At 48.8% G+C, this 26315-nt stretch overlaps 1 protein-coding gene across 11 annotated transcripts in view; it reads right to left on the bottom strand.

Annotated features, from left to right (window-relative positions):
* Positions 1 to 17705, bottom strand: part of CCDC61 (coiled-coil domain containing 61) — a 35805-nt gene extending 18100 nt beyond the window's left edge. For 8 of the 11 annotated variants that reach the window (XR_007136319.1, XM_047790434.1, XM_047790428.1 and 5 more), the window contains exons 1-6: positions 17653 to 17705; positions 14327 to 14472; positions 8653 to 8811; positions 8318 to 8400; positions 1796 to 1953; positions 1077 to 1238 (exon numbers count right to left, since the gene is read on the bottom strand). Coding sequence is in view for 10 of the 11 variants with exons in the window: in XM_047790434.1 (XP_047646390.1) it covers positions 1077 to 1238; positions 1796 to 1953; positions 8318 to 8400; positions 8653 to 8811; positions 14327 to 14384 (620 nt within the window). In the remaining variant the exon portion in view is untranslated. Of the gene's footprint in view, positions 1 to 1076; positions 1239 to 1795; positions 1954 to 8317; positions 8401 to 8652; positions 8812 to 14326; positions 14473 to 17652 lie in introns of those variants that run through there. The other 3 variants (XM_047790425.1, XM_047790427.1, XM_047790435.1) reach the window with 3 other exon arrangements.
* Positions 17706 to 26315: the final 8610 nt, after the last annotated feature.

Raw genomic sequence — 26315 nt, 5'->3', positions numbered from 1 at the left:
GAAGACTCAAGAGTTCTCCAGCCCTAGGAACTCCCACTCCTGCGAGGAGACACGTCTAGTTCTCCCTGTCAGCACAAGTGCTCAGTCCTGGGCTAGCAGCTGCTGACAGTGCACAGTAGCTGAGGAGCTAAAGGGGGATTTTTCTGATTGCCTGGATTCAAGGTATAGCTTGGCTGTATTCCTTCTCTGAGCCTCGGTTTCCTCCTCTAAAAAATGGGGATGATAGTAGTGCCTACTTTGTGCAGATTAAATGAATTAAATCATATAGCATGAGCAGAGTCCCTGGCACAGTTAAATGCCTGACAAACATTAGCTACTTTTACTATTATTATTATTATAACTATTATTACTAAAGAAATAGTAATGAGTGGGGTCCCCTCCAGGTGGAGACCAGGTCCCAGTCAGCCCCTCCATAGCCCTCAGTATGCAGCAATTATGCCAAGCTTGCTTTCCTTACTTTTGAGTCCTCTTGGACTCACCACATTCCCACCTAACACGGGGCCTTTGCACATGCTGTTCCCTCTGCCTAGAACACCCTTCCCTACCCCGAGACCCCATCAGGTTCCTGTTACAGCCTCCCATAGTACAGGCTCCCCTTCCTGCCTACTGCCATTGCCATTTGCAAGGATATAGCAGGTGATTTTGTGATTGATTATCTGGCGCTAGTATTACGCGATGGACAGGGGAAGGGGCCAGCACAAAAGAGGTGCTCAGTGAAGGGATTCAACTGAATACAGCCCTACCTCACACCCTGTCTTTGCACATGCTATTCCCTTTGCCTGGAACACCTTTCCCTTACCAGACAAGTCAGGTTCCCCTCTGGGCTCCCTCAGCCCCACTCATGGTGTATCTCTACTGTTTGCAGACAGACCTGTCTCACCCACTGGACTGAGAGCCCCAGAAGGGTAGGGTCCAGACTGTCTCCATCATCGCCGTGGCCCCAGCTCCACTTAACACAAGGTGGGCACAGAGGAGGGGCTCAGAGTAAACACTTGGGGAATGAGGCATAGCTGTCCTTCCAATGGTGCCAAGCACTGGGCCCCCAGAGCCCAATCGGATGTGTCCCCCAGACTCACTGTTCCCGCAGGTGCCAGATCTCAGTTTCCCGGCTGTCTCGAGTGTCCTGGCCGTCCAGCCCTCGAAGGCGGCTCAGCTCCTCCTTCAGCGAGCGAATGATGCCCTGCAGGACCACAGGGTCTGGCTTGCCCTGGTACGGGAGGGGCAGCGGGTAGTGAATCCTGAGAAGGAGGATTAGAACCATGGCTCTGAGAGGACAAGAATCCACCTGGGAAAGCACATGTGGCCATTTCTGGCCAAATACTATAGGACATTTTTTGGGAAGCTTCTAGGAACACTTTTGTTTTCCTAAGAAAAATAGTAGATACAATTAGCAAGCACAGCCCCGTTCCACTTCCTCCTGCTATGATACAGATGCGACCCTGGAGGTCCGGCAGCCACTTTGTGACCATGAAGAGATAAGGATGAGGTCAAAAGCCAACACATTAAGGACGACAAAAGAAAAACCAAAACCAAAACAGAAAGAGCCTGAGCCCCTAAAGAAACTGCTGAGTAGCAGCCACCTACCTAAACCAAATAGTTATTTGATAAACTACTTAACGCCCCAGTAGTGGTTACCCCCTTACTTGTAACCAAACACAATACTACATGATACAAACTTCAACACTGAAGACTGCAAAGGCAAGGCAACATCCCACCTAGCCCTGGGTACCAGGGGTTCTGAAGTTCTATCCGCATCTTCTCCCACCTGCCCACCAGCTCCCGTGCTCGTACCCACCTATCAAACTCCACAGAGTAGATGAGGATCAGGTAGCGCTTGGAGTTGAGCTGGGCTGATCTTGAGGCCAAGGGGCCTGGGCGGCCCCCCATCTTTCGGTTCCGCAGGGATTCCAGATCTGTGTAGGTTAGCAGGTCAAGAGTGACCGACTCACTGCTCTGTGGGAAGAGGATGAGAAGAGCTACCCAAGAGCCAGCACAACCACGGCCAGAGCACACAACCCACACAGGGACAGGCCACACCCCATTCATTCCTTGGGCTGACTGGGCATTCCTCCACTCAGGCTGGTGATCAAGACGGCCTTGCCCCATGAGGGGCTGGCACAGGACATCATCAGATAGAGACACTGGAATGAACCTAACTGGTGAATCGCAGGGGACAGCTTAGAGCTGTGGCCTCTGAGTGTTGTCTGCAGACCCCGGGAGTCCCTGAGACCACTCTGGGGGAGTCCAAGAGGTCAAAACAACTTACATAATACTACTAAGATGTCGGAGTTCCCGTCGTGGCACAGTGGTTAACGAATCTGACTAGGAACCATGAGGTTGTGGGTTCGATCCCTGGCCTTGCTCAGTGGGTTAAGGATCCAGCGTTACCGTGAGCTGTGGTGTAGGTTGCAGATGTGGCTCGGATCCCAAGTTGCTGTGGCTCTGGTGTAGGCCAGTGGCCACGGCTCCAATTAGACCCCTAGCCTGGGAATCTCCATATGCCACGGGAGCAGCCCTAGAAAAGGCAAAAAAGGCCAAAAAAAAAAAAAACAAAAACTACTAAGATGTCATTTGCCTCTTTTGCTGTGTTGACATTTGCACCAATGGTGCAAAAGTCATGGTGGTAAAATTGCTGGTGCCCATTAGCAGAAATCAAGCCAGTGGCATCAAACATACTAGAATCCACTGCCATGCAGTCTGCATGGGGCCAGGAAGGAAGGATTAAAAACACAAATAAATAGGAGTTCCTACTGTGACGCAAGGAGAGCAGCGGCGTCTCCACAGCGCCAGGACGCAGGTTTGACCCCCCCTGCCAGGCACAGTGGGATCCAGCATTGCCACGGCTGCAGCATAGGCTGCAAATGCAGCTCGGATCTGATCCCTGGGCTGGGAACTCCATATGCCATGGGGCAGCATAAATAAAAATATAGAAAATAAATCCAAGTTTATTGTTTTTTTTTGGTCCATGGCCAAGACTTGCAGAAGTTCCCAGGCCAGGAATCAAACACAAGCCACAGCAGTCACCCAAGCCAAAGTAGTGACAATGCCAAACCGAATCCTTAATTGCTAGGCCACCCAGGGAACTCCTGCTTTTTTGTTTTTTTGTTTTTGTTTTTGTTTTTTGTCTTTTTGCTATTTCTTAGGCCGCTCCCGCGGCATATGGAGGTTCCCAGGCTAGGGGTCTAATCGGAGCCGTAGCCACTGGCCTATGCCAGAGCCACAGCAATTCGGGATCTGAGCCGCGTCTGCAACCTACACCACAGCTCACAGCAATGCCGGATCCTCAACCCACTGAGCAAGGGCAGGGACCGAACCCGCAACCTCATGGTTCCTAGTCGGATTCGTTAACCACTGCGCCACGACGGGAACTCGTTTTTTGTTTTTTTGTCTTTTTAGGGATGCACCTGCAGCATATGGAGGTTCCCAAGCTAGGAATGGAATCAGAGCTATAGCTGTCTGCCACAGCACCTCGGGGTCCAAGCTGCACCTGTGACCCACACTACAGCTCACGGCAATGCCAGATCCTTAAGCCACTGATCGAGGCCAGGGATCGAACCAACGTCCTCATGGATGCTAGTCGGGTTAATTACTGCTGAGCCACAATGGGAACTCCAGGAATGTTCTTCATGAACCTATAAACATTATTAATTTTACTAAATCTTGACCCTGGAGTAGACAGATTTTTACTAGTGCGTGAGACACAACAGAAAGTACACACTCAGCTACAGATCAAAGCACGACATTTTCTCAGGAAAAGCACTTGTGCGACTGAATTTTGAGCTCCATTAACCACTTTTTCAGGGAATGCTATTTTTACTCAAAAAGGGACTGACAGACCAAACTATGGTTCTTCGGTCTTGGGTGTTTGGCAAGGATTTTCTCCAAAGTGAACAAAGTGAGCCTGTCACTTCGAGAAAAACAGCTAACGGTATTTGTTGCCAATGATACAATTCAAACTTCAAAGAGAAAATGAGAATTTTGGAAAACTTGTCTCTGCCCCTGTGTGCCTGAGAGCATCTCGATGGTGAAAGACTCTCCTGCCACATCAGTGAGGATATTAACAAATGCGACTTCCTGATATTGAATAATGAGAGGTGGCAACACATGGAAAGACTGCACAACTCAGTGAACCAATATTTTCCAAATGACCAATGCCTGATATTACGAGTGATGTTACAAACGCGTGATGTTACAAGATGCGTACAGGGTCCTGCAAAGCACAACATCCACCAATAGAGATGTTTTTTCTTTTTTTGGCCGCCCCACGGCATATGGAGTTCCTGGGCCAGGGATCAGATCCGAGCTGCAGTTGCGACCCAAGCTACAGCTGGGGCAATGCTGGATCCTTAACCCACTGTGTCAGGCTGGGGATCAAATCTGCGCCCCAGCGCTCACAGATGCTGCTGATCCCGTTGCCACAGTGGGAACTCCAAAAAACTTTCATGTTACAGATTAGGAAAAGTTCATGGCTATGGTCTCGGATTCCACATTGCGACAAACCCTTAAGAAACTACTACATGTCCAATTTTAATGTGTCAGCAAAGGAGGATATGCACAATCATCTAAAAAAGCTATTAAAGGACTCCTTTTTCCAACTACATGTCTTTCTTTCTTTCTTTTTTTTTTTTTTTCAGGGCTGCAGTGGTGGCATATGGAGGTTCCCAGGCTAGGTGACAAATCAGAGCTGTAGCTGCCGGCCACAGCAGTGCAGAACCCAAGCTGAGTCTGTGACCTACACCATAGCTCACGGCAACGCTGAATCCCTAACCCACTGCTCAAGGCCAGGGATCGAAACTGCATCCTCATGGATGCTAATCAGATTCATTAACCACTGAGCCACGACGGGAACTCCTACATATCTTTCTGAGGCAGGTTCTTCTGCATGGACTTCAACCTGGATATAGCACAACAGACTGAATGCAGAGGCACATGAGAATGAAGCAGTTCTCTATTAAGTCAGACACCAAAGAGATTTGCAAAAGTGTTAACCAAACAAAACCCCACTACATTTCTTACTAAATAATTTTGTTTTAGAAAATATATTTTTCACAAAAATGTTATTTAGGTTAACATTTAACAGGTTTATTAATGTTTGTTTTTTTGGCTGTGCCTGCAGCATATGAAAGTTCCCAGGCCAGGGACTGAACCTGTGCCACAGCAGCTACCTGGGCTGCTATAGTGACAAGGCCAGATCCTTATCCCACCACGCCACAAGGGAACTCCGAGTTTATTATTGTTATTTTTAAATGACTTCATAAACGTCTTTATATTTTTCTCAGTTTTAATTTATAAAATGGCAAACAAATGTTGATAGATAAAACCTGCATAGACGAAAGTCCTTTGGTGTTCTATTTTTTTTTTTTTTGTCTTTTGTGGGATGCACCTGTGGCACATGGAGGTTCCCAGGCTAAGGGTCTAATCAGAGCTATGGCTGCTGGCCTACACCACAGCCTCAGCAACGCCAGATCCTTAACCCACTGAGTGAGGCCAGGGATCAAACCCACAACCTCATGGTTCCTAGTCAGATTTGTTTCTGCTGTGCCACAATGGGAACTCCTGTCCTTAGTAATTATTAAGAGTATAAAGGGGTACTGAGACCAAAAAGTTTGAGAACCATGGGGTTAAATAAATCATGATGAATGGGTATACTAGAATACTAGGCAACTACTAACAAGAATGACAAATTCAAGAGTTCCCATCATGGCTCAGTGGTTAACGAATCTGACTAGGAACCATGAGGTTGTGGGTTCAATCCCTGGCCTCACTCAGTGGGTTAAGATCCGGTGTTGCTGTGAGCTGTGGTGTAGGTCACAGATGCAGCTCGGATCTGGTGTTGTTGTGGCTCTGGCGTAGGCTGGAGGCTATGCTCCAATTAGACCCCTAGCCTGGGAACCTCCATATGCCACGGGTATGGCCCTAGAAAAGACAAACAAAACAAAACAAAACAAAACAAAACAGGATGACAAACTCAAAAGTTTTCACAACAGGAGGTCCCCCTGTGGCACAACAGGATCAGCGGTGTCTCTGCAGCATCAGGATGCAGGTTTGCCCTCAGCCCCCTATAATGGGTTATAGGATATGGCACTGCTAATAACTACAGAATAGGTTGCAACCATGGCTTGGATCTGATCCCTGGCCTGAGAACTCTATATGCCATGGGGAAGCCAAAAAAAGAAAAAAAAAAGTTGTAATAATAATAATAATAATAGACAATACTTGTGTAGTACTTACTATGAGTCAGGTATTATTCTAAGCTTTTTACATATAACTCATTTACTCTTCATAACACTTTGAAATGGAGATTACTACCACCCCCCCACCACAGATGGGGAAACTAAGACACAGAGGGCAAGGACCGGGCCCGGGGCTCCCAAGCTGTAAGTGGCAGTGATGAGTCTAACTTCAGAGTCCATGATCTTAACCCTCATGCCTCACCGCCCGTAGATACCAAAGTGTTAACAGGCGGAGGCGAGACAGAGAAAGGGGATTAGACACTCTTAGTCAAACATGAATGGCATCCCAATTTTATGAGTGCGTATTTTATCTATAGTCAGAGCAATAATGTAGTTCACAGGGTTTTTTTGCTTTTTTTTTTTTTAAGGGCTGCACCCACGACATCTGGAAGTTCCCAGGCTAGGGGTGGAATCAGAGCTACAGCTGCTGGCCTACACCACAGCCACAGCAGCGCAGGATCCAAATCATTTCTATGACCTACCCCAAAGGTCACGTCAATGCCGGACCCTTAACCCACTGAGCGAGGCCAGGGATGGAACCCATATCCTCAGGGATACTGGTCGGATTCGTGTCCGTGCGCCACAACAGGAACTCCTGCACTACATGCTTTTTAAATGATATCGAAATAGCATCTATGACCCTCTAAGTTCCAACCTGCTTTTTTTTTTTTATTTACTTTGTTTTCCCAGTGAATTTTGAGGATTCTTTATATATTCTGTATACATGATTTGCAAATGTAACTTGTCTTTTCATTTTCTTTCTTTTTTTTTCCTCTTTATGGCCGCACCTGCAGCACATGGAAGTTCCTGGGCGAGGGACCAAATTGGAGCTACAGTTGATGACCTACGCCACAGCCACAGCAACACTGAACCTGAGCCGCATCTGAGAACTATACCAGTCACGGCAATGCTAATGCTGGATTTTTTTTTTTTTTTTTTTGGTCTCTGTATTTTCTAGGGCAGCCCTCGAGACATATGGAGGTTCCCAGGCTAGGGGTCTAATTGGAGCTGTACCGCCAGCCTACACCACAGCCACAGCAATGTGGGATCCAAGTCGCATCTGTGACCCACACCACAGCTCACGGCAATGCCAAATCCTTAACCCACTGAGCGAGGCCAGGGATCGAACCCTCAACCTCCTAGTTCCTAGTTGCATTCGTTAACCACTGTGCCACGACGGGAACTCCAGCTTTTTTTTTTTTTTTAACATTTTTTGACATTATATATTTTTTCAAGTGTTGGTCTCTCCCACTAGCATGGCAGCTTCATGAAGGCAGGGATTTTGTCTCTTTAGTTCAATGCTAGATTCCCAGTGCCCACCACAGTGCCTGGCACACAACAGATGCTGAGTAAACAAAATGAAGGATATCTGTATTCACTGATGTGACTAAATTTTTATGAAATATTACTGAATCATTCAAAGAAGTTGACAGAATACTTTGGGAAATATAGAAACTACATAAAATTACAGATCTGCAGACACACACACATACACCTTCACAAGTGAACAAAGAAATGGCGAAAACGGCTGGAGTGATTTTCATCAAAATATTAACAAAACATTACCAGGAGTGGGTATTAGGAATAGAGTGATTTTTATTTTCGTCTTTACATCTGTCTGTGACTTGAATTTTCTCCATGGGAATCACTATCACTAGAATTACTCAGGAATTCCTGTCGTGGCGCAGTGGTTAACGAATCTGACTAGGAACCATGAGGTTGCGGGTTCGATCCCTGCCCTCGATCAGTGGGTTGAGGATCCGGTGTTGCCGTGAGCTGTGGTGTAGGTCGCAGACAAGGCTCAGATCCTGCATTGCTGTGGCTCTGGCGTAGGCCGGTGGCTACGGCTCTGATTAGACCCCTAGCCTGGGAATCTCCATATGCCTCAGGAGCGGCCCAAGAAATGGCAAAAAGACAAAAAAAAAAAAGAGAGAGAGAATATGCCATTTATACTTGGGAAAGAAGAAAAGCCCTACTTCTTCAATGCAAGAGAAGATAGACGGTCTTTACACATCAGGTGGGCATCTACCCCGCCCCCAGGAATCCAGGGCACACCTCCCCCAGCCCCCAACCCTGGCCCCTACCTGCGTGAGGGCCGACTCCAGCATGTTACAGAAGATGTTGAACTGTTTGAAGTTCCCTGTCTTGTGAGTCAAATCTTCGATGACTAGGTAGGGAGAAATGTCCTTCCTGAGGTCTGACCACTTGCCCAGCCCAAGGGCAATGCACCCTAGCTGTCCAACTGTCCCCAAGACCAGTGCCTCCAGCCCAAGGGATGAGCTCCCCACCCCCTCCCCACCTTAGAAAGCCTCTGGTCAGGTAGAATAGGCAGGTGGACGCGATCCTGGTTGGCCTCATCTTCTAGTAGAAGCTGATCCCGGGGAAGGACAGGCGAGCCCACCCATGTAGGCACACTCACAGCTGGCATCGAACTCGCCCCGCCACTGGTCAGCCGTCATCCGGTCCTCCACCTCCAGCTCTAGCACCTGTCCAGACACCATCACCCGCACTGCGTGCTCCACACCCCGGAAGACGTAGTCCACCTGCAGGCCGGCTGGCTGGTCCATGGCCACTGTCACTGAAGAGGAGCATGAGACAGATGAGGGGAATGAGACAGAGACCCAGAGGGGCTGAGAACCCAGGTGCAGGAGCTGGAAGGTTCCACCAGGTACCAGCTGTGGCACCTCAGGAAAGAGACTCCCTCTCTGTGCCTCAGTTTTCTCATCTGGAAAATGGGTACAGTGATGGCACCTAGCCCATAGAGCCCATAGAGGAAATTGGACAATACACATCAAAGCATTTAGAACTGTGTTCTGCACATTACTATACTCAATATACTCTGATTAATAGAATATGTGATTTCCAATAAAAGAATCATGATTAATACTATTGATTACTAATTTATTAATCCTTATACTCATTCTATATGTATTATTCATTCATTTATTCAAACATTTGTGGAGAAAAGTCAAGCTGGATGGCGGGGAAAGAGTACTGAGATCAGGTGGGACAGAGATTTTAAACAGGGGGTCAGGAGTGGCCTCCCTGAAGAGGTGACATTTGGGCAGAGAGCCAAAGGAGGCCAGGGAACAAGCCATGTGGCTATCCCGAGGGAAAGTGGTCCACGCTGAGAAGACAGCCCGTGCATGGATAATATATTACCCTTGATATGCTTAAATCATTTACACTGAATTAATAATTGATCTTATTCATTAGTTCACTGCAAGCTTAAGTACTTTCTCTTAGCCAATAGGCTCACTACTGTTAGTTCTATGAGGAGCTGGAGAAGCGGGTCAGGCCTCCACACAGTCTGGATTCTGGCTCAGAATGGGAGCCCCAGGCTGCCTGGGTTCATATCCAAGTTCAGCTACATGCACATACACGGGCAAGTCACTCAATGGCTCCTGGAGCCAGATCCCTTATCTTTAAAGCATAGCCTATTCTGCGTCCTGGGGGCAAGAGGAGAAACCAGATCCTGTCCCCATCCTCGAGAGAGTGGCAACAGGAATTCCAGTGGTGGCTCAGCATTAACGAACCCAACTAGTATCCATGATCCCCGACCCCGCTCAGTAGGTTAAGGATCCGGCATTGCCGTGAGCTGTGGTGTAGGCCGTAGACACGGCTCAGATCCCATGTTGCTGTGGCTGTGACAGAGGCTGGCAGCTGCAGCTCCGATTTGACCCCTGGCCTGGGAACCTCTGCATGCTGAGGGTATGACCCTAAAAAGACAAAAAAAAAGAGAGAGAGAGAAGCAACAGTCAGAGGCCTAAAAATGTCAAGTAGTGGGGAAAGAAGATGCTAACGAGTGGGTGCTGCTTTTTTAGCTAAGGTGGTCCCCTGAGCAGAAGCCTGGTAGGAGGGAAACAGGTAACTACCCGAGGAAGAGGATCCAGGCAGAGGGAAGAGCCAGGCATAGGCTCCAACATCCAGGCATAGGGATGTTCCTAGTTTGTTCTGAAAACAACAAAGAGGTCAGCTGAGGGAGGGAGACAGGAGAAGTGATGAGATCAGAGTTGTAACGGGCCAGATTATGTTCCTGCAGGCCTTTGTAAGCCCATAGGAGGATAACAGCGTTCATCTCCTTGGATTGGTGTAAGGATTAAATGAATTAATCATGTTAAAATCCTTGGCGAAACTGAGCTATGCCCGACACAGAAAGCACTCAATACATATTGGCATCATCATTTTTTTCATTGAAATATAGTCAATGTGCAACATGATGTTAGTGTTGGCCCCACTACACAGTGCCCCGCCATTTGCATACATTACGAAATGATCACCACGCTGTCTGGTGACCATCTATGCCCGTACAAAGTGGTTTTGGGTTTGTTTTTTTTTTTGTCTTTTTAGGGCTGCACCTGCAGCATATGGAGGTTCCCAGGCTAGGGGGCAAATAGGAGCTGTAGCCACCCGCCTACACCAGAGCCACAGCAATTCCAGATCCCAGCTGAGTCTGCAACCTACACCACAGCTCACGGCAACATCAGATCGTTAACCCACTGAGCAAGGCCAGGGATCGAACCTGCATCCTCATGGATACTAGTCAGATTCATTTCCGCTGAGCCATGACAGGAACTCCCCACACAAAGTTATTGCAATGCTACTAACCATATTATATGGCTTATTTATTTTATAATTGGAGCTCTGTACCTTTTCTTTTCTTTTTTTTTTTTGGTCTTCTCTTTTTATGGCCGCACCAGCGGCATATGGAGGTTCCCAGGCTAGGGGTCTAATAGCAGCTACAGCTGCTGGCCTATGCCGTAGCCAAAGCAACACCAGTTCCAAGCTGTGTCTGGGGCCTACACCACAGCTCATGGCAATGCCGGATCCTCAACCCACTGAGCAAGGCCAGGGATCGAACTCGCAACCTCATGGTTCCTAGTCGGATTCATTTCCTCTGCGCCACTACAGGAACTCCTCATCATTATCCTTGTTAATATTACTTTGTTGTTGTTTCTGAGATCACAAAAGACTTGCAAGATAAGACAAGCCCATTCCCTTCCCAGTATACAGATGGGGAAACTGAGGCTCTACGAGAAAAAGGGCCCTGTCCGGAGTTCCACAGATGCTCCTTTTTTTTTTTTTTTTTGGTCTTTTTAGCTATTTCTTGGGCCGCTCCCGCAGCATATGGAGGTTCCCAGGCTAGGGGTCTAATCGGAGCTGCAGCCACCGGCCTACGCCAGAGCCACAGCAACGCGGGATCCGAGCCGCGTCTGCAACCTACACCACAGCTCACGGCAACGCCGGATCCGTTAACCCACTGAGCAAGGGCAGGGACCGAACCCGAAACCTCATAGTTCCTAGTTGGATTCGTTAACCACTGCGCCACGACGGGAACTCCCCACAGATGCTCCAAAGACAGAGCCACCCACAGCTGCTCCTAACCCAGATCACGGGGACCCCTCCAGGGCCTGATCTCCTCTCCCCATCGCCTCCTTTAGTCCTCACACTTTCCCCAATTAGTCCTTCCTGAAGTCTGATATTGGAAAATTTATGTTTTGAGAAAAAGATAAGCCCAGAATCTCTAGGTCAGTGATTTTTAACCTTTTCAGAATTTTTTTTTTTTTGTCTTTTTGTCTTTTCTAGGGCCGCTCCCGAGGCATATGGAGGTTCCCAGAGCCACATCTGCAACCTACACCACAGCTCACGGCAACACCACCGGATCCTTAACCCACTGAGCAAGGCCAGGGATGGAGCCCGCAACCTCATTGTTCCTAGTCGGATTCATTAACCACTGAGCCACGACGGGAACTCCTAACCTTTTCAGAATTCTTGAGTCTGAGAATCTAATTAGATCTCTGAACCCTCCCCAGTTAAATGAATAGCCCCATAATCCTTTGCAAGTAATTTCAGGGTCTCTCGGAATACCACTCCCCAGGCCCATTCACAGATCCCTTTCCTCAAAGGCCCAAGGACAATCGCCTGAGCCCGAGGTCCTGACAGGCACCCCTCTGCCTCTAGATCCAAGCTCTTAACTTTATTTGGCGGGGTGGGGGGGTGGGGGTGGGGGGGGGGTGTCTCTGGTGTATTGACGGGGCTGATGAAATCTGGGCAACCCGTTTCCTTGGAAAATTCACACTCTCACAATTGTACTTTCATTCTCTGTGGTTTCAGAAATGAGGGTTGACAATTCCTGACCTATGGGCAAACAAATAGCTACACATTTCAACATAGCCTTCGTCTGCGGGTCCCCAACATGGGTGCCAGGCAGCGCTGGCCCCGCCCCAACGGGTGTCCTAAAGGCCGCCCACCGACTCCGCCCCTCGGGCACCTCAGGCCAATCAGCGGTCGCGTCGTTCGGGTTACCACAGTGTCAAAGGCAGCAAGCGGCACACCCAAGGAGCCACGCAGCCCGACCACCCCATTCACAAGCCTACTCGTGATACCCGACTCTCCCGAGGGGACGGAGGAGGAAAGGGGTGCGCCCCACCCCATCCCCGCTGCCAACCCCAGCCCCGCCCTCCTCCTTCCCCCTCCCCCCAAAAGCCCCCACTCATAGTCCTTCACTAGATAACAGGCCCTTTCTGCTTCCAACTTCTCTGATGACACAACCGCCACCACGGTCTCCTAAGCCCCCGAATATTCCGCCCGAATTCAACCCTGCCCTCACCTGCACTTTTGCCCGCTCCCCTCCATCCATCCCCTCTCTTCTAGACAGAATAAACCCCACATTCCTGCCAGCCGGTTCAACTCGCCCTTCCTGACCTCAGCTCACCATCACCCACTCTCTAGATGGCTTCAAGACTCTGGTCACTCCCCTTTCCCCAGACCCGCCATGTTCTACTGCCCCCCCCCATATTCTACATTTCCAGCCTGTATTCCATAACGCTCATATTTCAGCTGGATTCTATTTCCTCTTAAATTCTATGTAAACTCCTTCTCTCTCCAGCCCCCCACATACATTTTCCAACTCTTCCCTTCAGAGAGCCCTCCCTGAATACCATCCCCTCCAATTCTGGGATTTTCCAGGCGCAGGGCCCCTCCCTTCCTCCCCCCACCCCCACCACCAACCCTGTCCTTCCACCTGCATTCCCCACCCTTGCTCTGTAACTCCAACCAGTGCTCTGTGACAGCCGACCAGTGGCCCATCCTGGTCGCTGGTTCTGTCTCAGTCCCAAGCCTTGCCTTTGAGGCCCCACCTTTGCCAGCCGTGACATCAGCACTTCCACCATGTACTAGATGTGGATTCCCCAGTGCCCGACTCTGATCCACACACCTGACCCCATTTCTCTGGACTCACATCAAGGCTGCTGTGCTTACACACATGCACATGCTCAGGTTTCCAAACCCTCAGCCCTCTCATCTTTCATTAAAGTGAGCCCCCCCCCCCATTTCCAGAGTTACATCACCGCCCCTGGCTCCTCCTCCCAAGTTGTGCTCCCGGGATATTTCAGAGTCACAGCCCTCATCCCAGGACTAGAGCTGACAATCCTTCACCTTGGGCTCCCCCAAAATTAATCTGCGTCACCATCTCCCACACCAGACATGAGCAAATCACCACTCCTGGCAGCCCCCATCCCTGATGACTGTTTCCCCCCATCATCCATCCCACCACCGCCAAATAGTCCAGCCAGCCATGACCCAGCTGGACACTCCAAGGCAGCATCCTCCCACCTCACACACACACAGAGCCCCGCCTGAGTGACTCCTCCTAGCCCCCACTCCCAGCTCACCGCCCATCACCATGGGGGGGGGGATTGGGGCTGGAGAGAACGCCCACCCCCTTAGCCCTGCACGCCTCCAAAATACAGACCAGAGCCTTCCGCATCGGCACCCGGCACGTACAAACCCAAAGCCCACAATCCAGACTTGCACAGTACACACTGCAGTCCATCACCACCCCCTCCCACCCTGCCCCTCAAAGCCTCTGCCTACCAACCAGTGACTCACTCTCAGTTCTGCTCTCGGGTGGGTACTGTAACCATCCCCCGTTTTACAGAGGATGAAAGATCTTGCCTGGAATCCCGCAGTGAGGGACTGGCACATCCATCCCCCTACTCATTACTCAGCTGCCCTTCCCTGGCTACCTTCCAGTTTCCTCCCATAATTCTCTGTGCCTTTCCGCTTCCACAAATCCAGGTGCGGCCTCTCACCTTCAGCCTCGTACACGCTGCAGGCGGGGGCTCCTGAGTTCAGAGCCTGAGCTGACATGTGACCCTCGGCAAGGCGTTGACCCTCTCTGGGCCTTTCCCCATCAGCGAAGCAGGGATCATGAGAGCTCCTATCTCACGCAGGATTACTGTGGGGATGGAATTAGTCAGTATATGTAAGGTGCTTCAAACTGTGTGCCTGGCACTCGGTCAGCTGTTCCCATCTGTGCAACCAGCGGACGCACAGTTGACAGACCAGAAGCCCGTGAGGTCACAGCCATTTTGATCATTCTGGTATCTTCAGTACTGTGGGCCTGGCACAGATCAGCGGCTGCTTGTGAATTAATGCTTGATGCCAGGAAACACGGTTCAAGAACCTGGGGGGAATTCCCACTGTGGCTCAGTGGAAACGAACCTAACCAGTATCCATGGGGTTGCGGGTTTGATCCCTGGCCTTGCTATGGGTTAAGGATTCAGCGTGGCCATGCACTGTGGTACAGATTGAAGACAAGGTTCGGATCCCACATTACTGTGGCTGTGGCGTAGACCAGCAGCTGCAGCTCTGATTCAACCCCTAGCCTGGGAACTTCCATATGCCGCAGGTGGGGCCCTAAAAAAAAAAAAATGAAACTGGAGGTACAGCCAAGGTGTCCTCCTATCAGCTCACTTCTTGTCATCCTTCAGGTCTCCTCAGCTCCAAGAGACTGGAGGCTGGGTGACTCCTGACTCGAAGGCTGGGTGAAGGGCTGTCTCAATCCCTGCAGGGTCCCCAGCACTGCCCAGTGCCGGGTCAGCCACAGAGGAGGAGTGTGATGAGAGTTCCAGCCCAAGCTCTGAACTGGCCTGTTTCTCAAAGTGAGGGCTTCAGCATCAACAGGGGAGCTTGATGACAATGCAGCATCCTGGGCACAGTTCCAAACCTGCAGAAGCAGAATCTCCAGGGGTGGGCCGAAGAATCTGCATTTCCTACAAGCTTCCCCCCGCATGAACTACATCTGAGATTTTCTGCCCTCAGTCACTGCAGTCTGCCCAGTTTATGACCCCATCTAGACCCTAACACCTGACCCGACACCCTCTTGGCTCAACAACCCTGCCCTATTATCACAGGGAGGACACCCCCCAATCCCCGCCAAGAAATGGTGGTCATGGTGGGATGGTACAAGTAATACCTTTTTTGTTGTTGTCTTTTTGGAGCTGCACCCGCTGTGGCTGTGGCTATGCCTATGCCACAGCCCAACAACACAGGATACAAGCTGCATTTGCGACCTACACCATAGCTCACAGAAACACCAGATCCCCCACCCACTGACTGAGGCCAGGGATCGAACCTGCATCCTCATGGATACTAGTTGGATTCCTTGACTGCTGAGCCACGACAGGAACTCCACAAGTAACACCTTTAAAGCACTATGTGTGTTTCTAGGTGCTGAGTTCTATACCCACTTGGAGCCAACACTCTAGTGGGGAGTGTCTAAGAAGCCCAGAGGATATAAACAAACACTAATATATGTCAGGTAGCGGTGTTATGAAAAAAATAAATAAATAAAGCCAGGTGGCAAAGGGCCAGAGAGTGACAGGAACTATTTCAGTTCGGGTGGTCAGCAAGGGCCTGCCTGTGGCATTGACATCTGAACAGAGACCCGAAGGAGATGGGGGAGAAGCCATGGAGGCATCTGAGGGAACTCGAGGTAGACACAGGGGACAACAAGTACACTCCCCAGGTGGGGATGTATTTGCTATGTCTGAGGGTCAGCAAGGGGGCCAGGGGGGCTGAAGCAGAGTAAGCAAGTGGAATTGGTGGGAGTTAAGGGCAGGGAGGAGGAGGAGCTGGGGGGGGGGGTGCTGTATGCTTGGCAAGGACTTTCACTGCATGAGCTGGTAGCCATGGGAGGGTTTGAAAAGAGGCAACATGATCTGACTTTTGTACTAACTTGACTGTGGGATCAAGGGCAGAGGCAGGGAAACCAGTGAGGAGGCCACTGCAACAGACCACGTAAGAACAGGTGACAGCTTAGGGGGTAGATTCTGGATGTTTCAAATGTAGGCCTGTGAGATTTGCTAATTGACAGGGAGGAGGGAAGGATAATGCCAAGGTTTTCGTCCTGAGTACTTGGAAGGATGGATGGAACTGCCATCAACTGGGTTAGGAGGTTGAAGGGGGAAAACTCCAAGTTTGGTATGGAACAAGTTTTTATTTTTATTTATTTATTGGTCTTTTCTAGGGCTGCACCCGCAGCATATGGAGGTTCCCAGGCTAGGGGTCTAATCAGAGCTGTAGCAGCCGGCTTACACCACAGTCACAGCAACGTGGGATCCGAGCCGCGTCTGTGACCTACACCACAGCTCACGGCAACGCCAGATCCTTAACCCACTGAGCAAGGCCAGGGATCGAAACCGCAACCTCATGGGTCCTAGTCGGATTCATTAACCACTGAGCTATGACGGGAACTTCCTCCTGGGACAAGTTTTTAAAGTCTGTATGTCAGCTGGACTTCCAAGTAGAAAAGAGCCAGCCATTGGACATACGAGTCTAGAGTTCAGGGTTGAGATCCCAAGTGAAGATACACACCTGGAAATATTATACAGAGCATATGAAATCAAGAGATTGGGTGAGGCGCCAGAAGGTAAATGGTACAGAGAAGAGATGAGGTCATTCTATCCATGATAAAGCTGGGGCACAAAGGGTTAAACAGCTCGTTCAGTGGCAGGGCCGGTGGCAAAGCCAGTATTCAAACTCAGGCAACCAGACGCCAGAGCCCGCACTCTTAACCACTGGTAGGGTTGCTAGGAAGCTCAGGAGTTAATTCACATAAAACACTTGGTAGGTGCCCGGCGCACAGTAAATCCTCAGTAAACGCTACGTGTATCATTAAGCCTTCTCACCTCGTTAAAGCACATCCTCATCCCCGGAGTCCTCACTCATTCCCTCCCTCAATACTGTTCTTCACCTACCCTCCACTCAAATCAAAGCTTGCAACTGATGGCAGGGACCTCCGCCCCTTCACACAATACTATAATAACCCTTTGCCTTAAAATTTCCCATTAATCGCAAGGCTATTTACAAGGGCCTCTATATTTTATCATCTGCTGTCTCCTACCTTAGCCTTTAAAGAGCCTCCTGCAAAACAGAAAAAATCCCCACCCCCCCTCACGTACAGCCCTCTGCCTTACCCCTCACGAAAGCGCCTACCTGTGCTAAAGGGCAACCCCTCCCGATTTCCACACTGTCAGGTTAGCTTCCTGCCCAGCCCACCTCTCTACCTAGAGCACCCCCTCCCCCTAAGATCGCCACCCGGTCCCGCGCACCCTCCCGTCTCGCCGCCCCTCACCTTCCCCACGGACTCTTCTCCTCGCGAGCGGTTCAACTGACGAAGCTCCAGCCCCGCCCCCAAGATCCGGCCTTCCGGCTTTTGATTGGTTCTGGCTTACCCTCCGCCAAGTTCCCATTAGTCAAAACAGATGCCCGTCACTCTAGCCCGCCCCAGAGAAGAACCCGCCCTTCAAAGCTTGCAATTGGCCAACTCAGAAGAGACGTTCCGAAATGGGCTGGGTCAACAGTCTCCTCTCCAACTACTATTGGCCAATAGCTACCGCCAATTATACAAAGAAGGTTGTTCTTCGGACAGGGGAGGAAATCCCAGAAGTAGCTCCCTGACTCCGCCCACAACCCTCTGCTGCAGAGTAGGCCCGCGCGAGGGGCAAGCGGGAAGAGGGTGGGACGCACATGCGCAGAGGAAGGTCTTGGCCGCCTGTTCAGAAGCTGAGGAAATATTCGCAGGGTAAGAGACTGGTTGAGTTTTATCATCCGTCAGTGAGTTCCAAGACAGCACTTAGCCGTTTGCAGGCCTTGGCTTATTTAAAGTTAGTAACAACCGTGCAATATAGGTGCTATTATGATCCCCATTTTGCCATTAAGGAAACAGGCTCAGAGAGGTACAGGCCCTGGCCCAGGATCACACAGCTTAAGAACTTTCTATTTTGAATTTATGAGTCATCAATAGGGCGGTTACAACTTATGGAATTTGGTTGGGGAGTAGAAGAGGGGAACATTCTATAAGAAAAGGAATACAGGAGTTCCCGTCATGGGTCAACAGAAACGAATTTGACTAGAGTTCATGAGGATGCGGGTTCAATCCCTGGCCTTGCTCAGTGGGTTAAGGATCCTAAATTACATAATAAAAAAGCTGACAACAAATGCTACAAACATTACGAAATCCCGAAAGATGATGTAATGTTTTTATTAATTTGCTGCCTGACACACCTCTGTGGTATGTTCCCTATGTTTTTGGCTGCATATACTTTATTTCATAATATCCTTATTTACAGGGAGAAAAGTAAATTATCCTTCCTCTAGCATACTTGATGGAACTTCTTATTTTTTTTGTTGTTGTTGGTTTTTTTGGATTTGTTTGTTTGTTTGTTTGTCTTTTTAGGGCTGCACCCACGGCATATGGAGGTTCCCAGGCTAGGGGCTGAGTTGGAGTTGCAGCTGCCGGCCTACACCACAGCCAGCAGCAACACGAGATCCAAGCCTTGTCTGTGACCTACACCACAGCTCACAGGAACTCGGGGTCCTCAATACACTGAGCGAGGCCAGGGATCCAACCTGCATCCTCGTGGATACTAGTTGGGTTTATTACTGCTGAGCCACAATGGGAACTCCCTTGATGGGACTTTTTTTAGTCGTTTTCTTTTTTCTTTTTTTGGCAGGGGTGGGAGAAGGAGAAAAGATTAGTCTTATTGCTTGGCCAGGCAAAGGGGGCCACATAGAGCTCATGCCTACACAAGCTGTGTGTCCCCTTTTTAGTCATTTTCGTTTAGAAATAGCTCAGCTTCACAAGTCAGTTTTGGTGATGTCATTTAAGCTTTCTTGGAAATTTGTGAAAACTTGCATGAAGTTTAACTCATGTTAGCTACCTGTTTTGGGAAAGGTTTGCACAGAATAGCTTCTGGTTCAGTCCTTTTAATCCTTGACTCACTTTCATTACACAGGTGCTTCTGGAGTGGACCACTAGAGGATCATTCATAGCACAACAGACTGGCTTTGTACCTAGTGAGTTAGCACCTGGGACAATAGGACTATTCTGGAAGCCATTCCTACACCAGGACAACTAGTTAGGTAATTTAAGTCTTACTAAAAGTGTCTGTGAATCAAATCAAAATATCCCATGGAACCCAACCCAGATGTATCCTCAACTCACCTTCCCTTCACCTAGATCCCAACAATGCCCGAGGCAACACGGGAGGTAGAACTGTGAAAGGCCCATGGTCTTAACCAATTGCTTTTTTTGTTTTGTTTTGTCCTCTTGGGGCCACACCGGCAGCGGCGGCAGGCATAAGGAGGTTCCCAGGCTAGGGGTCTAATCGCAGTTGTTGCTGCCGGCCTGCACCAGAGCCACAGCAATGCCAGATCTGAGCAGTGTCTTCAACCTACACCACAGCTCACGGCAACGCCAGATACTTAACCCATTGAAAAGGGCCAGGGATCGAGTTTGCAGCCTCATGGTTCCTAGTAGGATTCGTTTCCGCTGCGCCATGACGGGAACTCTCTTAACCAATTGCATTTTAAATATCGTCCTTTTGCAAATTTTACAAAAACATCAGACCTTTGGAACACTTGCTAGGGCCGTGGAAGGGCCTGTACAGATCAGGGGCCCTGATTATGTGAGCTTTACTCTAAACCCACTCTGAATACCTGTTATCATGCATCTATTGAATTGAAAGTCCATCGTGTGCCAGAGGCTAGTGCAAGAAATCCTGCCCTGAAGCATAACAACTAGTCCTGACACCACCATCAACTGGTTGTGGGGCCTCCTTCCCCTCTGGGTGTGAGTTTTCCTACTTATAGATTGCGTATTCCTAAAAGACTAAGATTCTGGGTTACTATGAGGCCCAGATACAAAGTTCACTAACCAGTCCAGCTTAGGCTGGATGTGAGGGCATGGCAGACAGAGAGACTTGAATTAGAAACTCAAAGCATAGGGGGAAAAAAATCTCAAGGCTTCCTCTACCAGCTTGGGGATGCCCACAAGTCATGGCTCTTCTGTGAATTTTGCTTTCTTTCTTTCTTTTTCTTTTTCTTTTTCTTTTTTTTTTTTTTGTTGTTGTTGTTGTTGTCTTTTTGCCTTTTCTAGGGCTGTTTCCTCGGCATATGCAGGTTCCCAGGCTAGGGGTCTAATCGGAGCTGTAGCCGCAGGGCTACACCACGGCCACAGCAACATGGGATCCAAGGCGTGTCTGCAACCTACACTACAGCTCATGGCAACACCAGATCCTTAACCCACTGATCGAGGCCAGGGATCAAACTCGCAACCTCATGGTTCCTAGTTGGATTTGTTAACCATGGAGCCACGACGGGAACTCCGAATTTTGCTTTCTTTATCTGTAAATGGGGTTCAATTCATTCACTCATTCATTCATCAAGCATCTACTGAGCACCTGCTATGTTCCAGGCACTTTTCTGGGTTGCTGGGAATAGGTACTTCAGTGAACAAACAAAAAACCCATGCCCTGGTAAAGGGGAGACAAACAATGAAATACAACTGACTAAATGTCAGCTGGTGGTAAGTGCTATGGAGAAAATAAAGCGGGAGTAAAGGGGACAGGATGGTCATAGAAGGTGTCTGAGAGAAGCTGGCTTAGAGCTGAAGCCTGAAGTAAGTGAAGGAGCTGACCTTGTGGTCCAGGGGCAGAGCATTGCAGGAAAAGGAAAGAGGGAGTGCAAAGGCCCTGAGGTTGGGAGCATGCCTGATGCATTTATAGAATAGCAAGGGGGGCAATATTGAATGAGCGGGAATGTGATTGATGGTATCCGGGAGGGAACCAGAAGCCAAGCTGTGGAGGGTCTTAGAAGCCATTGTGAGTCCTTTGGGTCTTGGTCAGAGGGAGGAGGGACCCACTGAAGGTGGAGGGCTACGGGGACTTCATTTTACTCATGTCTTGAATGGTCATTAAGGGTTAAGAGGAGGCTGTTAAAATAATCCAAATAAGATAAAATGGTACAACCTATGGAAGATATTTTGGCGGTTCCTCATAAAGTTAAACATAGACTTATCAAATGATCCAGCGATTCCACTCCAAAGGAATTGAACACCGATGTTCAATGATAAATTAAAACTAAAAGAAAAAAGAACACTGATGTTTAAACCAATACTTGTACATGAATATTCATAGCAGTACCGTTCATAATTACCAAAGGTGACAATAACCTAAATGTCTATCAGTAGATAAGAGAATAAACAAAATGTGGTCTATCCATGCAATGGAATATTAGTCAACCATAAAAAGGAATGGAGTACTGATTCATGCCACAGTATGGATGAACCCTGAAAACATTGTACTTACGGAAAGAAGCCAGACGCAAAAGGTCTCACAGTGTATGATTCCATTGACATGAAATGTCCAGAATAGACACATCCATAGAGACGGAAAGCAGGTTAACAGTGTCAGAGACTGGAGTTGGGGCTTGGAAAGGAGGGGAGTGGGAAGAAGTCACAGTTTAATGAGTGTGGGGCCTCCTTTGGGGATGATGAAAATGTTTTGGAACTAAATACAGATGATGCTTTCATAACCTTGTGAATATCTGAAACACCTCTGGTCTGAGCCCTTTCAAATGGTTAATTTCATCATCGACAGCTTTCCCCTCAACAGAACAATTTTTAAAGCAAAAGATTACAAAAGAATAATTCAAACGAGGGATGATGGTGGCTTTTCCAAGGGTGGGAGCTGTGGAGGTGGAAAGATGTGGTTAAAATCTGCATCTGTGCTGAAGGTAGAGCTGACAGAATTTGCTGATGGATTGGGTGTTGGGAGGGAGAGAAAGAAAGAAGTCAAAAACAATTGCAAGGCTTTTGATCTGAGAAGCTGCCAAGATGAAGTTTCCATTTATCGAGATTAAACGAATAGCAGGTGGGGGAGGCAGGGGGAGCGTGGAGACTGGGAGTTTGATTTTGGACATGCTGAGGTGCCTAATAGACTTCCAAGTGGGAGTGTTGAGAGCCTAGCTGAATAAATGAGTCTGTGCAGCACCTCAGGTGCTGCTGTGGCTTAGGTTCAATCCCTAGCCTGGGAACATACACATACCATGGGTGAGGCCAGGGGAAAAAAAAAAAAAAAAAAAAACCACCATGATTTAACAACTCCCATTTTACAGATAGAGAAACTGAAGCCCAGAGAGGTTCAGGTACATCTATATATGAATTTGGGAGGCTATCTCCAAAGGAATGAATGGAGAGAAAAAAAGAGAAAAGGACCAAGGGTGGAGCCCCAAGATCCTCCAATGTTTAAAGATCCCAAAGGTGAAGTGGAAACAACAGAGGAGTCTGACAAAGAAGCAGCCACTGAAATGGGAGGGAATTCATTAGAGTGGGATGTCTGGAATGAACCTTGGGAAAAGGTGTGACTCTCAGCAAGACTGCACATGTGGGCAGGTCCCTGGGCAATTGGACTGAGCCATAGAGAGTTCATGGTAACCTCAAGAGTTAATTTGGCCAAGGAGTGGAGCCAAACCCTCATGGGAGGGATTCAAGAAGAAAGGGAGGTCAGTAATTGGAGACATTAGTACAAGTAGCTTCCTTGGAGGGTTTGGTGGTAAAAGGCAGCTGATCATTGGGGAAGTTGCTTGATGGGTTTCATAAAGCTTACTTGTGGAGTTCCCTGGTGGTTCAGTGGTTTAAGGATTTGGCGTTCTTACTGCCGTGGCATGGATCCGATCCCCTGGCCTGGGAACTTCTGCATGCCACAGACACAGCCAAAAATAATAATAAAGCTTGTTTATATTACTCTGTGGTTTTATACCAACGGGAATGATCCGTAAGAGGGGAGAATTGCCAATGCAAGAGAGGATAGATGTGATTGATTTCCATCCCTGTGTAGGCGAGTGTGGATGGGATGTTGTGCCTGCGTGAGGAAGTGGCCTTGGCTGGCAGTGTTGCCATCATGAGCATGAGGGAAGGCAGAGAAGAAGGTCTCTGGTGCAAAGAGTGGGGATATGTGTGTTGGGAACCCCGAGAAGTTCTCTTCAGATGGCTTCTCTTCTCTCTCAGAGACAGGATCAGGGTCAAGGGTGAAGGTGAGGATGAAGAGGAGATGGTAGAGGTTGCAGGAGGGAGGAAAAGGTGCAAAATTTGCTTCCAGAAGTAAGGTGGCAAGAATGGGGTTTCCAGGCACGAAGTGACGCTGAGCCCAGGCTCTGTGCAGTGTGTTTTTGTCCAGCCACATCCAACAGGTTGCAGGCACAGGGCAGATGAGAGGAGAGTTAGGTGAGAATGGCCTGCGCATCCCATTCATGCAAAAACTGGTAACAGGGGAGTTCCCTTCGTGGTTCAGTGGTTAATGGGCCCAACTAGGATACATGAGGTTGTGGGTTCGATCCCTGGCCTCGCTCAGTGGGTTAAGGGTCTGGCGTTGCTGTGAGCTGTGGTGTAGGTTCCATGTTGCTGTGGCTGTGGTGTAGGCCGGCAGCTGTAGCTCCGATTCGACCCCTAGCCTGGGAACCTCCATACACCTTGGGTGCGGCCCTAAAAAAGGAACAAAACAAAACAAACAAACAAAAACTGGGAACAGGACATGGTACGTGGTGAATGTTGAAAAAGAAGGCAACTGTATTAGTTTTATTATTATTGTTAAAGTATAGTTGATTTACAATGCAGCTGTGATAGTTATAAGTGCTTCGATTTGGGAAACAGGGGCTGTGAAAAGAATAGGGACCGGGGGCTTGTCCAGCCTTGTCCTGGTACAGATGGGGGAACAGAGACCAAGGTGAGTCCCATCCAGGTTTCACACCCTTAACATGAGTTTTAATGTAAGCTGCTTGTACAGTGTCCCCAGAGCTAACTGTTGTCAAATTTGCCAAGGCAATTAGCAAACATCCCCCAGACCCCTCTGGATTGCCTGATTATTACAGCTCTGATAATACAGAGCCTTCATTAAGTCCTGGGTGTTTTTCCTGCATTGTCTCATTCAGAAGCAGTAAGGTGGTCAATGAGCGTGTCTGCCTGGGTTCGAATCCCGGCTCTGCTCCTTCTAGTCAGTTTCTTTGTGTGTCAGTTTTCTCACCTGTAAAATGGGGGTGATGCCAGGCTGTGACTGTGTCTTAAATATTAAAGCGGTAAGATTCGGAGTTCCCGTCATGGTGCAGTGGAAACAAATCCGACTAGGAACCATGAGGTTGTGGGTTCGATCCCTGGCCTTGCTCCGTGAGTTAAGGATCGGGCGTTGCCGTGAGCTGTGGTGTAGGTCGCAGACACGGCTTGGATCTGGCATTGCTGTGGCTGTGGTGTAGGCCCGCAGCTGTACCTCCGATTGGACCCCTAGCCTGGGAACCTTCATATGCCTCGGGTACGGCCCTGAAAAGACAAAAGTCAAAAAATAAAATTAAATAAATAAATAAAGTGGTAAGATTCAAAGCCTCTCAGAGTTCCTGCTGAAGTGCAGCAGGTTAAGGATCCCAAATTGCTGCAGCTGCGGCTCAGATTCAATCCCTAGCCCAGGAATTTCCATATGCCATGGGTGTGGCTGACAAAGTGAAAAAAAGTGTTTCTCTCTCTCTCTCTGTCTCTCTCTCACACACACACACACACACACATTTGTAGTAATTCTGGGTGGAGATGAAAACTAAAGCAACCCAAAGAAGCTAAACTGATCAACATAAGTACATAAAGCAGTACTTTCAAATCCATTGGATTGGCCAAAATTAGACAGTCAAAGAACACCAAGTTCTGCGGAAGTATAGGTATATCCTTTCTAGAGACCAATCTGGCAATACTTCGAGAAATTAAATCTGAAGGAGCCAGACAGCCCCATTTTCCTACCCTCCAAATGAGGAATAGGTAGAGTTCCCGTGTGGCACAGCAGGTTAAGGATCCAACATTGTCACTGTAGCCCCTTGGGTCCCTTCGGCAACTCATTTCAGTCCCTGGCCCAGGAACCTCCACATACAGTGGGCTCCACCAAAAAAAAAAAAGTACCATGACTTAACACCCCCCTTTTACAGATAGAGAAACTGGAGTGAACAGCCAGGCTGGGACTTGACTCCAGAGAGCCTCTCACTCCTTAGGAGCTGGAAGTAAGCATGGCCACATCAAGAGCTCTCAAAGCACAAAGATAATGAGGTTTGTCACTCAATGACATTTTTGCAGATTTCAAACACTAACAGCAAAACTGACCTTAAGCATACAAAGAATCCTCATAAAGGTGGAGGAGAAGAATTGGAGGCCAAAAATTAAGGAGCCTAGAATGAGTGCCTATGGGGAGAGGCAGGTGAAAGGGGGAAATTACTAAAATTAAATTCCACCGAAGATGATTGCAAAGACTCGGCCTCAGTGTATGCACTTGTGGTTCTAAGCTATAGAAGCATCGAGGACCCCATCGCGCAGGGTGTGGGGGGGTGCAGATTATGGAGGGAGTGGGTGCATACCTTGGAAAAATTTGAGAAGAGGACTCATGAGAAAAAGAGGCAGTTTAGTAAAGGTAAGGGGTTGGCTTCAGCAGCCAGGCTGCCAAGATTCAATTTTCAGCTCTGCTGCAAGTGACTTAAGCTCCCAGTGCCTAGGTTTCCTGATCCACACCCGGTGGAGAGATGCAAAAAAAGTGCCTTTTCTTTCCACGAAGCCTAAAGCAAGAAATCTGTGTTGTTCCTCAGTGTTCTTACAGAAACCCCATTTTTTTTAGGGTCACACCCACAGCATATGGAAATTCCCAGGCTACAGGTCAAATCAAAGCTGTAGCCACCAGCCTATACCACAGCCACAGCAACGCCAGACCTACCTACGTCTTCGACCTACACCACAGCTCACAACAATGCCGGATCCTTGACCCACTGAGCAAGGCCATGGATCGAACCTGCGTCCTCATGGATACTAGTCAGATTCATTTCTGCTGAGCCACAGGGAGAACTCCAGAAACCCCATTTTTGTCTCTCTTACATACCATACTGGGTATGATCTGACTCAACTTTTTAAAGGATGGCTCCAGGCCCGAGACAGGGGCTCCT

This window comes from Phacochoerus africanus, chromosome 8 (genome assembly GCF_016906955.1).
Source record: "Phacochoerus africanus isolate WHEZ1 chromosome 8, ROS_Pafr_v1, whole genome shotgun sequence".
NCBI lineage: Eukaryota > Metazoa > Chordata > Mammalia > Artiodactyla > Suidae > Phacochoerus > Phacochoerus africanus.
This window is presented reverse-complemented; position numbering and strand designations above follow the sequence as displayed.